Below are 14,425 nucleotides of genomic sequence, written 5' to 3'. Positions count from 1 at the left end.
TATTGGTGAGGGCGTGGTCATTTAGGCACCTGCTGAAGGGGGCGTGGTCATTCAGGCACCTACTGGTGGGGGTGTGGTCATGTAGGCACCTGCTGGTAAGGGTGTGGTCATTCACGCACCTGCTGGTAGGGCCTGGTCAGCCAAGCATCTGATTGTGGGGGCGTGGTTACCCGGGAAGCCTGCTAGTGAGGGCGTGGTTACCCGGTTGCCAGCTGGTGGGCCGTAAAGAGAAAAACGAGAGGGATGGAAAAAGACAAGACGGAGGAAGATGGAAGAAGGGCGGAAGATAAGAGGGAAGAGGATAAGATGGAAGAAGTTGGAGGAAGAAAACACGAAGGAAGATGGAAGGGAGGAGGAAAATAAGAGGGAGGCGGATAAGACGAGAGATGATGGAAGGAAGGAAGGAAGAAGGAATGAAGAAGAATGGGAGCCAGGAGGACGGGAAACGGTGAGGCGACGAGAAGGATGGAGGAGATGGGTACGGAGGAGGGATGGAACGAAATGGAAAGAGAGAAAGAAAGAGGATAAGGAGAGGGAGGAAGGTGCTAGAGAGACTAGAGGGGATGGAGGGTAGGGATGGAGGGAGAAGGAGGGATGGAGGGTAGCAGAGGAGAACAGACGGATAGGAGGGACAGAGATGAGGGAGGGCGGGAGGAAGACGAAGAGTGACGGGCGGAGGGGAGGGAACTGTTCTGGAGGTGCGGGGGGTGGCGTAAAGGGGCACGGAGGGAGGCGTGAGGCGCGGAGGGTGGTGTGGGGGTGCGGTGGGTGGTGTGGGGGGCGCGGAAGGAGGTGAAGGGGCGGGTGGAGGCGCGTAAAGTGTAAAGGGAGGCGTGAGGCGGGGAGGGAGGCTTGGGGAATGGAGGGTGAAGTGGAGGGCACAGACGGTTGCGTGGGGGAAGCGGAGGGTGGCGTGGGGAGGCACGGAGGATGTTCTCGAGGGCGCGGAAGATAGCTTGTGGTTGGAACGGTGGGTTTCGTGGAAGGCGCAGAGGGAGGCGTGGGGATGGCTGTGGTTTCGTGGGCGCAGAAGGTGGTTTTGAGAGGCACAGGGGGCGTGGGGAGGCGCGAGGAGTGGTGTGGGGGTGCAAGGAGGAGGCGTGTGGGGGCCTCACCTGTGTCCAATAAAGCCATCCGCTGCAGTTAAAGCAGCGTGGTCCAGGCCGGCGGCGGCCGTCTCCAACACCTACCTCACCTCCTCCACCAACATCACCCCCATCGCTGCAACCACCACCACCACCACTATTAACACCATCACCACCACTTCCTCCTACAACAGCACCACTACCAACAACACACTCATAACCACCCACCACAATCCACATCTGTCCATTAACCTATCGCCCGGTAACTCCACCGCCTTGGCTCACACTTCACTCTCTCTCTCTCTCTCTCTCTCTCTCTCTCTCTCTCTCTCTCTCTCTCTCTCTCTCTCTCTCTCTCTCTCTCTCTCTTCTCCTGAAGTACGAGCTATCACGATCCTCGAGGAGGACATAAGGATGGCGAAGACAGACCTCGAAACCAACATAACACAATCATTGGTCGTCTTTTGTGACGTAAGTGGTACAGTCACTGCTTGTCACACGTTACAATCTCTGGTCGTCTCTGGTCACCAAAACGGTACAATCACTGGTCGAAAGTCGATATGTGACCCTTGACCAACGTCTCCAGTGCTGTTGGAGCGTATGCTGCGTGTGGCGATGCCTACGACCTCCTTCTGGGCGTGAGTATTCGTACGTCACATTGGCTCTATTGAGAAGGCTGGGGATCTTGAGAGAGAGAGAGAGAGGGGCGCTCCAGAGCACCAGACGCCTCAGCAGCAATCATGGGATCTAATGAGAGACGGCCTGATATACAACACTAATCTCATAAAATCCAGTTATGACGAGAGGAAGCTAATGACTTCGGAAACCCACTTGATACGAGAATGTTCACCGACTCTTAATAGACAGACGAACTCATGCATTACACTCAGCCTTTACAACCAGCCATCAGCTCCCAGTCAAGGACAAGTAGAGCATGCGGGACATACCCTGCAGCTTATAAAAAGATTTCATCTCCCCCAGGCTCGCTACTTTTACGTCCATCCAACACAACAAAAGACCTTCCCTTCACTTCATTCACTATTCAACCACTGTGATGAAGACATCTCCAGACATCACAGAGAGGTCAGAAGCTGACATGTTTTTGCTTAAAGATGGGATAAGGTTCCCAGAACATTGCAAGGCCATTTTATCTGTTCATTTATGTGAATTTTTATGATGAAATGAATCTAGGAAAGTTGATTTCGGTGTCCCATAAGATATCTAAGTAACCTAAGAAGTAATGAGTACACAGTCAGGAAGCTCATCAAAGCTATATATATATATATATATATATGTGTGTGTGTGTGTGTGTGTGTGTGTGTGTGAGTGTGTGTGTGTGTACAATTTCCCATGCTAATCTTATGTCGCATTCAGAGACTACTAAGTGGGGCATGAGAGGAAATGACCTCAATATTCAGGTTACCGACCCGCATCCTTATCTTCAGTGGTGGTGGTGGAAACACGAGAGTAAACCTCCAGATTTGCTCAGGGGAGTTATGCTTGACGGTGAGTGTCAACATTGCCGCTGTTCCTGTCGCCTCCTTGGCTATCTCCTCCACAGAACCATGATGGCTGTGTTGGAGGTGTGTATTGTGTTGGAATAATGACACGTGCTTTGGAGAGCTGTGTCTGGCTCTACCACACTGGTTCTTGTCAGGTTGTTGGACGTTCAAAATCAACTTCCACCTCACCTGTAGACCTCAAACCTTTGAAACCACCCTGACCCAACCTCAACCAAGATAAACAGAGATAAATATGATAAAATAAAGATGGGTAGATAAAAAAGGAGAACGTCAGGAATCCACACAAACTGCAGCGTTCCTGTCCGTGACACATTCACGGGCCGCCAAGGGTCGAGTGCATAGGGTAGAATCCCGGTTGTAGCAGTCGGTCCACAGTCAAACCAGCTGTTCATCCAACCCTAAGGACCGGTCGATATAATGGGTACGTGGCTTAGTTTATATATATATATATATATACATACATATATATATATATATATATATATATATATATATATATATATATATATATATATATATATATATATATATACATATATATATCCAGCTTTAGTCTACGTGACTATCAGTTCTCCTGAGCAATGCGTAGATATCCCTGAGTACAAATTACATATCTCAGAAAACGGTAGAGATCTTTCCTATATACTTGGCTTTATATATTACTCGTCACAAGGTGAGGTGGTGGTGTGGGGAGGGGGGGAGATATGAGGGTCCTGTGTCTGTGTGGTCATCGTGGTTATGAAAGGAAGAGGAGCAGATGGTGGCAGGTCATTGTAGTGGTCGTGGAGACGAAGAGGAAGAGGGGCGGGTGGTCCCGGGCCAGGGTAGTGGTCGTGGTGGTCGTGGTGAGGGAGGGAAGTGTGGGGGAGGGGGAAGGTGAGGTCCCCACGGCTGCTAAAACATGACTGAAGCACACACACATTCTGTGGCCGCGACACAGCAAAACACGCCCAGAATACCACCACGCCAGGATCAGGACTGTGTCCGACAACCTTCTACAGCAGCACCATGAATCACACCGCCACCTGCCTCATATTACCACCTGACACACGCCGCCACCTGGGTAACACCACCAGCTGGGCCACTATATACCATCGGGTCACACCACCAGCAATGGCCACACTATACCAACTTGGTCACACCATCAGTATACCCTGGGGAGGTCACACAGATGCCAAGTTTACACCAAAGGTTATAACACCATATAAGGTAATAACACCATTTGGCCCACAGCACCACCTTAAATAAGAAGGGTGTGTTGCGTGGGACACTTGCGTCGACTGCGGTGCACAAGGGTGTTTCTCGAAACACTTGTGTCGCCTCTGGTGCAGCATAGTTACCGTAAGTGCAATAAAAATTGATAGAAATATTGTTTGGAAAATATTAAAAACATGTGTATCGCGTCCCATGGCTTAAAGTGGATTTTCTTCAAGTTATGAGTCAAGTTCCAGGTAAAACCTTTTATATAAGGAGCCTAACTCAGGCAAAATCCAGACAAGAGCTATGGTTCTTCTACCATTCAATTCCCTGGTAGAAGTATGAAATTCGATGCCTCGGACCTGACCCGTAAACGTTGCGTTTAACACATCTTCACTAAATCTAGGAAGTGACTCTCAGCAACCAGACGGACGGCGGACAAAGTGATCCTCAATCGTGATGCTTATCATGAGACCTGTACTGCCACATCACCAACTACGTTACACCCTCAGTAGGGAAACATCATCCACTGTTTCTCAACAACATAAGCTAAACCCCCAAAGCTTGATCCGGGACCGGGTTGTGGAGGCAAAAGATCTTCGAACCCATTGTATGGTATATGTAAGTTAAGGTCAGCTCCCAGACTCAGTTGTTGAGGTAGAAGGATCCGAAACTATCGTAAAGTATACGTCAGGTAAGGTAAGGTCCTTGACCGAGGTATGCGTAAGGTAATGTTTACACACCAGTTACATTACGAAACCGGCCGGAGTGCAAAAACCACATAGCATTACCATCATCCGGGTCATAATAACACCTGTGTTTAACTACCAGATCCAGCTGGGTCATAGTACCACCTGTGTTATACCAACAGTACTTAACTGTGTTGCATCAGAAGATGGGTTATAATACCAGCTGAATAACGACATCAAGTGAACCATGACACCACCTGGGGTCACATCACCAGCTGGATCACGTCATATCAGACTTAACTGATAGGCAATAGCAGGGACTAGACCTAACTACCAGCCCATATCAGCTGCGTCACATCACCGATCTAACTACCAGGCTGGTTCACCCTATCGACTATTACGTACGAGGTAATACCAGCTGAGTCTACCACACTAAACTTAACTACCAAGTTAAACCAGCGACCAGACTTAACTACCAGGCCATTCAAACTGGTTCAAGCCATCGACTACACCTAACTACCAGGCCATACTAACTGGATCACAACAACGACCAGACCTAACTACCAGGCCATACTAGTAGGGTAACATCGGCCACCTAACCTAACTACTGTCATACCAGATGGGTCACAGCAGCGACCATTTGGGTCACAACGGAAATGAGAATTAACCATAATTACACAAGCGATCAAACCTAACTACAAAGTCACAACGGCTGGCTAGATCAGGAAGCTACACCAGGAGGCCACACCAGCTGGGTCTAACAACAAGGCCACACCGGTAGGCCACACCAGCTGGGTCGCCCCCATGACATACCGGCAGCGTTTGACGTCACGCCTCGGCCGGGTGACGTAGACAGATCAATAGTAAATTTGGGTACACCTGCCACCCTGTCTCGCGCTACTATTTACCTTGGCTGACACCTGTTCCTTCACACCTGTTTCTTCACACCTGTGGCTGATACCTATTCCTTCACACCTGTGTTTGACCTATTCCTTCACATCCTTGACTGACACCTGCTCATTCACATTTGTTGCTAACACCTGTTCCTTCACACCTGTGGTTGACATTTGTTCCGTCACAACCGTTCCTAGCGACTCCTGTTCCTTCACACCTGTGACTGCAACCTATTCCTTTCCATCAGTGACTGACAACTGCTCTCACATATAGCTGGCACCTGTTTCTGCTGACACCCTTCTTTCACATATGTGTCCGACAACTTTGAATGACACCTGTTTCCTTCACACATGTGGCTGGTACTGTTCATTTACACCTGTGGCTGACACCTGTTCCCCGACACATTCTGGATAGCATCTCTTCCTTCACACTTGTGGCTCTCACCTTTTCCTCTACAGGCACCTGTACACCACAAGAGACGAGCAATGTAACATGGAAAAGGACCTTGGAGAGAGGGTCAAGTTTACATTAATTTCATGATTCGAAATCCTTCTCGTCACGTCCAGGCCCTTAATGCAATATGTTAAGATTCGTTATATCATATCAAGGTCCTTAATGTCACGACAGAGTCCTCTGTGTCGCGTCAAGGCCCTTAAAGCCTCATGTCCAAGTCCTCCACGTCTTGACAAGGACCTCCCCAATGCCCACCTGATATCTCGCACATCAAGGATCTCGGGTGGCAGAGAGCCACCATGCAAACCTTCCGAAAGAGGGGTAATGTCTTGGAGGGCGTCTACCTCACGGTAGGGTCAGTGAGCGGAGGTCGGGGTCAAGGCCCTCCGGGAAGGACGGAGTCCCGCTGAAGGAACTCTATATACAGACACTATACCGTTGCTCTGAAGAATAAAACTATGACGTCAAATGTGTTTACCTTCCTTGTCTCAATCTTCCCGTCCTGTGTGGGGAAAGGAATGCTGTTTAAGGAGCCTCTTGTACGCTCTGCCTACCAGTTCCTCATCTCATTCATCATGTCTACCTGTGTCTGTCCAAGTCTATTCTCCGCGAACAGTCGTGCCGTTTTAAGACAGAATTTCATCCGATACTGTAAGCGAGTCAGTCTCCCCTCACTATCAGTATAACTATGTGTCGTTCTACCTCTTTTCCTCAAGGTACGAAAACTCTGAAATTCCAATCAGCACATTTCTTGCCTCTTCTCAATACTTCGAATGTAGACCACACTGCAAGGGGATACCAGAAGATTTTATTTCTAGTTGTGTTCTTAATGTTGCTGTTGTACTCCTGTTGTGGCTCTTCTGAGGAAAGGTCAAGTGAAGGTGCCTGAGAGGAATCCTTCACTTCGCCTCATCATCATCATCGGGTGTCATTTGTTACCCACAAGGATCAGACCAGAACTAACTAGTGATCTCAAGCAGCCATCAACTCGGTGTACCAGTGGAAAGAAAATGGAGTCTGTCATAAGTCAGGATGTGGTCTCTAGTTTCAACTGTATCCTCAAGGTTGGAACTGAGGTAACTAAGACTAGCAAAGAATATCGTACGCAAGCAAACACTGTCATGTCACGAACGGAAAGTGTAAAAGGTTTAGAAGTAATAACTGATCTTCAACATGCATATCATGACGAAATAACTGCTGCCTCTTCATAAAACAAAGTAGGCTGGATTTTGAGTTTCTTAAGACGAGAGAAGCAAGATTGCAGACGATCGTTTCCTTGATCTAAATATTGCTTTACGTTAACCTTTTCCTTCAAATCTATCAAAAATGTCCATTAGAAAATGTGTTGAGGTTATTCACAGCCAGTCAGGGATTGTCAAAAACCTTTAGCGAGTGGGACCGCCCAAAAGCGTTACGACACCGCTCCCTGGAGTGCTGACGATTAGATACATATCATAATTTATACATGGAAATTCCTGGAAGGCGCGGTTCCCGATCTGCACACGAAAATCATATTCTTATGAAGCACAGGCACGAAGATTGCATGATATCCACACCAAGATCTATAGATGGACTAAATATGGTGAGAAATACCAGTGTAAACACCCAAGGGAACAGTGATGGTTCAGCTGCTTGCCGCCATCTGCTGAAAACAGCATTGACCACCGTGTGTAGAGCTTCGATCGCACATCTGAAAAGGCGTACCTGAACGACCAGGTCATGATGGTACGGAAGCCTATGACCTACAACCTCGAAAGGTCGACATACCAGAGGAACAACAGAGAAGTTTAGTCCTAAGCACAACTGTTGCGGTAGGCGAGTCTCCAGGAGCAACGTCAAGTATAAGTAAGGCAAGGTGTTGGCAGCTTCAAGGGCAACATCCTCGCCGCACCGCCACCTGTCACCGGAGACTCCTAGACTTCTTCCTGGGATGGCGTTCGTCGAGGCCATCACAGTTACAACACAGACCACAGGTGAGGACCACTGGCAGTCACGTTCCCAGGCCAGGATGGTGCTCTGTGTCCTGCCAGGCTGGACTCTTCACAGGATCTACGAGATATCTACTTACAAGCTGTACAGTGCGTGCAACTTTAGTTTATAAAAGCGTAATAAGAGAGAGACGAGAGGGCCGTGGCGGGAACACGCCGGCCACCGCCTCTGTCATCCTTGGATCACACAGCACAGCCCAGAGCTTCTTACTTCGCTCATCCAGCAATATCTTCTACAGTGTAAGGTTATCATACGTCTTTCATAACGTTCTTCACTTCCCACCTTATTCCATTTTTATCTAATCCCGTCTTGACCTTTCTTTCATAAAATCTTAGCAGTCTAAGCCATTCTCCTTGGTCCAATATAACTCGTTTCCATCATATCCCTTACCGTACGCACAGCCTATTCGTATTACATCCTATCCAGTCTTAAAACAACAATGTCCTGAGGAATACAGTTTCCTCGTCCACGTTTTCCTCTCATTCCATACCATCCTTATCACTTCAATTCCTTCCTTCCCCAACCTACCTGAAGGCATCCTTTCCCTACCGTACAGGCAACCTTAAATAAAAACCCAATGAAACGCGTCAGCTGGAACTAAAGTTCTATGATGGGGACGAAAGCCTAATCACCTCAATACGACTCCCAGGGAGGAAAGAATACCTCCCCTTTCACCAGCCTCGTCCATTCACCTCGCGTCTATACGTCGTCCCTCACAAGGTTTTATAACGTCCTCCTTTGGGGCGTCCGTCTGGAAATCTCCTCTCCGTCTGGGTAAGCCTGGCGGCCCAGACTTACACTAGTTCACCTAACCTTGCCCAGGTTCCCCTCACCCCTCCACCCTTGCTACACCTGCGGGCGGCTGTCTGGACTCCCTGCAGCTCTTGACGACCCACCTTCGTTTGACGCAACACCTCCTCAACAGACAATCAAACGATCATCTCAATACCCTCCCTTGCCTCAACCCATCTTATCGAAGAACTACATTAACGATGAAAACAGACCAAAGATACGATGAAAATACACAAAAAGACTGGACGGGGAAAGACTGGAATCCAGTGACTGATAACCAAATGTATAGTCCATGAACATCCCTGAGCAACACTTCACCAGCCACCATCTAGTCATTCTGAAACACTATGCTTTCAGTAACACCGGTTCTATCCACGTCTGGTGCAGCTAAACTTAACCCAGCAAAAACATATCGCTTTTTCTTCCTCACACAGACACCGTTCATTCCACCAACTACCAAAAGCATTCTTCCATCCTCCTGATGTACCATCAGGAGTGTGGGTGCTGCGGGAGGGGATCGGTCGACACTGGAACACTCCAGGAACATCATCCTTCCCGCTGACGTTGAAGCGGAGCAGCCTGAGGCCAGGCTCAAAGCTCGAACCTTTTTACACTTCAAGGTCGTCATGGCTTTAATCTAAATAGTCACCAAAGGGCGACCCGCGAGGTGACACCAGCAACAGGTCGTCGTCGCCTGTGGGTGTGTGATGTTGTGGGTGATGGTGCTTGTGTCCCCTCCTGAGCCATCATCACCACCGCCCGTCAGACCAACACTACTGGTGGCATTGCCAGTGTTCCCTTCCTCAGCCATCGGTTTCTGTGAGACAAGCGCTGCTCGGGATGACTATGATGCCTTTACGTCATGGACGTGTCTCCAGCTGAAAATCCTCCCCTTCTGTATTGCTTCCCGAAAGAGAAAACATACAAAGCGGCCAAGTGAGGATTTTTTCCCCGTATAAGGGCTATTCATCTGTTTCCCTGACAAAACCACCACCTCGCTCGGCGACCTATGGTCCCTGCCGGCAGATATGACTGTCTATACATACATATACATACCATAAAACTATCGGACATTTAGTCATAAAGTATACCTAATGGTGATTTTGAAGCTCGCCTTTACCTCTATAGCTCGATGAGATGCACTTTGTAAATATAACCAGTCAGTTCTTGCATGTCTCCTGTATGCGATCTACATTGCTTCAAGCACTTGCAAGTGGGGTGTTGAACACTCTTTGGCTCCGGATGTTTACTCTATTTTCTCCTACTGTATCTGTGAAAAGAACTGGAATCATGGGTTCAAGCCCTTACCACCAACAGCTCAGATGAACTTGGGTCCACGATCAACAACGATTAATACGAGCCTTGCATGGTGAGATGGTTCTCATGTGAGTCATGGCAAAATGAATTCCACTCACGCTTACACTCTAAATGGTAATGACATTATTGCATGGTATCCGTCGCCATATGCAACACATAACTAATCAAGATCTGATTGACTGGTCGCGCACAAGGATTACAGGGGGTCACAAAAGGTCTTTGTCTGACCCTAGTGGTCAATATGACATAAGTTATTACAAAGTTGGTTCATTACATAAGCTTCATTGCATACATTACATATTCCTTTCCCCTGCCCCTGGCCGCGGGCATCCACCCACTAGCCTCCCATTTTCCGATGTACTACCATTAGGAACCTTCAGCCCTCCTCCCTAAGGGCGTGTACCTGGCCTCTCTCTCTTTCGTACCGTCCCTCCCCAGCCTAGAGGTGTCTGACTAGAGTCAAAGGTGGGGTCGTGGAGCCGCGACCTCCACATGACCACAACCAATCTCGTCATCCCCGGCGGCCATCATTTCCCAGCCTGCTGGAAAGCCTCTCCCCCTTCCTCTCCCCGGTGCATCCTCCCCGCCCAGCCACCTCTCTCTCCCTACGCCAATGTTCTTCCTCCAACATCCCATCTCCCATCTGACGACTCGTTACGTCTACAGCAGCTACAGCCATAATGGCTTTCATGACGACAGTAAACTTTACGGTCGTTTCTTCTTAATTGGTCGGTGATGATGACCTTAATCATACCACATAACCTTGATCAAATCTGACCGCCATTAAGCCACACCTTCATCAACACCAGACTGATTCGACTGTTGCTGCTAGCTCGACCCAAGTCCTTCTGGGAGCCTTATGCTGTCGGGCACAGCTTCCCCGAGAGGCTACCCCTGCTTGTTGAAAACCTCATCCCAGGCAAAAAATGAATAAATAAGTAAATTAAACAGAAAAAATGGTGCACATGAATATTATTTAATAACAAGAAAACATATAATGGGCAAAGACAAGGGAGCGAGGCTGGGGTGGCTATACTAGTAAGGGTACTTACTAAAGAAGGTAAAATCAATCAATTTTGATACTTTACATGAAAATTTCACAGTTCTGAAGAACCCGGAGCGGCAGGAGAGAGAGAGAGAAAGAGAGAGAGAGAGAGAGAGAGAGAGAGAGAGAGAGAGAGAGAGAGAGAGAGAGAGAGAGAGAGAGAGAGAGAGAGAGAGAGAGAAATAAAACGATGCTTTTCAACCTACCTTGGCGACTTCAGGCTTCTGGGCGACGAAGTTGCTGTAAGAGAGGTCTACGAAGTTGGGTCCGTACACCACTGTGAAGCTCTTCTGTTCCATCAGCTCTGTAGCCGCGTACCTCTGAGACATCTTGGGGTCCTGTAGGCAGGAGGAGAGGCCAAGTCATTACACCAGAGAACATGGCAATGGCAAAATAGATTTCAGTCATGGTAATCTAAGGTGAAAGGAAATGTAAGTTAAAAAAAAAAACGAATGAAGAATTAATCAGAGTTCCTTCAAAATGTTCAAACCTGACTTTCGTATTCTTTCTTTTTCGTTCTCAATGTTTTGAACGAAACACTTCCAGATATTTCTAAGAACTTGAAACTGAGTGTGTTTTTTCAAAGGCTTAAAAAAAGTACTTATAGGCTAAGATGACTCAAATTCTCGAGATTGATTCTCTTCGGGTCTTTACTATATGTGAGTATTGTAATCCCTCGTTCAACTCACTGGAAACCAATACTTCATCGAAAGCCAAAGGAACCGGGACGTCTGGCCTCATCCGCAGCGAGTAAGTGGACAACAGGATAACTTTCGTATTACCACCAGGAATTTTCCCTGAGGCTTCCAAGAGTCTGGCAAATCCTTTACCTGATTCCACGAAAGGATCCCTTGCCGAGGGTGCTGTAAAATGTCTCCGGACGCTCTAGTTTCCCCTCCTCAAGTTTCCCCAGCTCCAGTATTTTTCCCCAAGTTGGTCCAACAAAATTCAACAGTTTTCATGCTACGGTCGGAAATCTTTCTTTCCATTTCTGAACGTTACCCAGGAGAAAAATATGTTGATATGGAAGGAAATTACATACTATATTTCTGGGAATATTTATAGACTTCGAGAAATGTTACTGGACTCAGAAAGCTTTAAAAAATCGGAAAGTTTATATTACTTTGAAAGTTTTTTGATATCATTACCTCCTTGAGCACGACGGTACATTCCTTAAGCCACACGTTAAAACCGTTTTAACGCAACCATACGCCCCTTGAGCACAACCACACCAATCTTTAGCAGGATCGTACAATCCTTGGGCACGACATTATCACACTTGTGCACCACGACCTTTGGGTATGATGGCCTAAACTTTAATCTAACATTTACAGGTCAGGTCAAAGCTTCTTCATCATACTCAAGGGTTGTACCATCAGTTCTCATCAGGAGATCAAGATGTCAGAACCATACTTCTTACATGAGAGTTGTGAGACGAGAATCTGATTTATCTTTCTTGTAAAAGTTCTTTGGCCAGTTGGTATTTGGTCAGTGTGGAGGGGAATACATGTTACACAAGCAGAGGCAAATTATGGGCAGTGGAACAGACAGATACAAAGGTGAGTTCGGTGCACCTGAGCCTCTCTCAGTGTGATGGTAAGGCATCCAGCAGAAGCAAGTAACGGAAGAAACTACCTCGGTTGAGGTGGCTGTCACCGCTGCATCTTGGTCGCCATGACGTTCGAATCATTCCTCTCTCCCTCAAGACTATGATAAAATGTCCATAAAACACACACACACACACACACACACACACACACACACACACACACACACACACACACACACACCACTTTCTCTCAGAGAGAGTGAGTCGTTTTAAAATGGGAGGGAGAAACGCCCCAGAGCCATTGCCGCTGAGCGGACCGCGTCAACCAGCACCTATACCTCGTCACACTCAACCTTCGCTACGAGAGGAGACAAAATCCATAAAAGAAAAGCTATGGTATATATATACAAACTCCCTCATGAGATATGAGGTGATTTTTGAGGGTGAAGAGGACAGGCCAGTATCAACCACCACTGTAGGCCCAAGTAAGGCCGTTTCCTCAACGACATTGCCACCAAAACGACTAGCATTTTCCTGCTGTGTGATTTTGAACATCTGTCATTTTTTAACATCACTGAGCACAATGGTACGACCCTAGAACATGATGGCTCGACCCTTGGGGATAAATGGTCTATTCTTTGACCTCGAACACACACAAACAAGCACACACACAAACTCTGTAACTACTTTTGCCCTCATGACCCTGTCTATCACACCAGCTTTTTAAAGAGTCTCTCTCTCTCTCTCTCTCTCTCTCTCTCTCTCTCTCTCTCTCTCTCTCTCTCTCTCTCTCTCTCTCTCTCTCTCCCACTCGCAGGTGACCTCGTGCCTCGACCGGGGTCAGAGGTCGGTGCCATCCGGAGAAATCAATAGCGGCTCCGAGCCGAGATACCGATCTTCAATGTTTTACAAGCTAATTCCCTGGGTCTGCCAGACTGCTGGGTGTGTGAGGCGAGGAGGAGAAGAATATGAGAGAGAGAGAGAGAGAGAGAGAGAGAGAGAGAGAGAGAGAGAGAGAGAGAGAGAGAGAGAGAGAGAGAGAGAGAGAGAGAGAGAGAGAGAGAGAGAGAGAGAAAGAGAGAGAGAGAGAGAGAGAGAGAGAGAGAGGAATGATGGCATTATTAAATCAATGCCTTTAATTTCAAAGGCTTTTTAGGAGATTCTCGTCACGTTCCAAGACTCTCCCCGGGTCCACTCTCACCAGTGTCACCACTCCTCTCACCACTCCTGTGCTCTCACCGCTCCCGCTCCACTCACTACTCATCGCTCATCACTCCTTCTAACAAGGCCCAAACGTGACGCCCCTTCCTACTACTTGGTGCCCCAGGCTGTCGATGTCATGGACGTGAAGCCTAGTCATACGTCCCAGACTGGTGATATCAATTTAGTGAGGTAGTGAGGCCTGAATACACGCCCTTGGATGGTGATGTCAGTTTGGTAGTTTGGTGGAGCCTAGTCATAAACCCCAGGTTGGTGATGTCAGGTTGTTGGAGCCTAGTCATATACCCCAGGCTGGTGGTGTTCCTACCCATACCTGAAGCCTTGGCACAGCACCCTGCCAGCGCCCTCATCCCCAAGCAACTCTCACTTCCCTCCACCAAGACGTAACTGACAACGACTACCCTCCCACCGACACCCAACGCCCCTGAGTGTCAGTATGACGCCTGAAGTATGTGCTCCTGTGCCTCTTGTGTCAGCACGACTACTGAGGCACGAGTACGACTACTGAAGCACGTGCTGTTGTGCCTCATGTGTCAGCACGACTACGAGTACGACCACTGTGGAGTGTTGGTGTGAGGTTGGCGGGGTTCCCACGATGTCAGTGTTAGAGAGGAAGGCGAGGCTACATGAGAAAGCTAGATAACAGAAGACCTGGCGATCTGTTGGAAGAT

The 14,425-nt window shown here is 48.0% G+C and overlaps 1 protein-coding gene across 1 annotated transcript in view; it reads right to left on the bottom strand.

Moving 5' to 3' along the window:
• The window catches only part of Plc21C (Phospholipase C at 21C), a 484,769-nt gene that overhangs the window by 148,474 nt on the left and 321,870 nt on the right, over positions 1–14,425 (bottom strand). The window contains exon 4 of the mRNA XM_071677149.1: positions 11,191–11,322. Within this exon, the coding sequence (XP_071533250.1) occupies positions 11,191–11,322 (132 nt within the window). The remainder of the gene's footprint in view (positions 1–11,190; positions 11,323–14,425) is intronic.

This window comes from Panulirus ornatus, chromosome 24 (assembly GCF_036320965.1).
Source record: "Panulirus ornatus isolate Po-2019 chromosome 24, ASM3632096v1, whole genome shotgun sequence".
NCBI lineage: Eukaryota > Metazoa > Arthropoda > Malacostraca > Decapoda > Palinuridae > Panulirus > Panulirus ornatus.
This window is presented reverse-complemented; position numbering and strand designations above follow the sequence as displayed.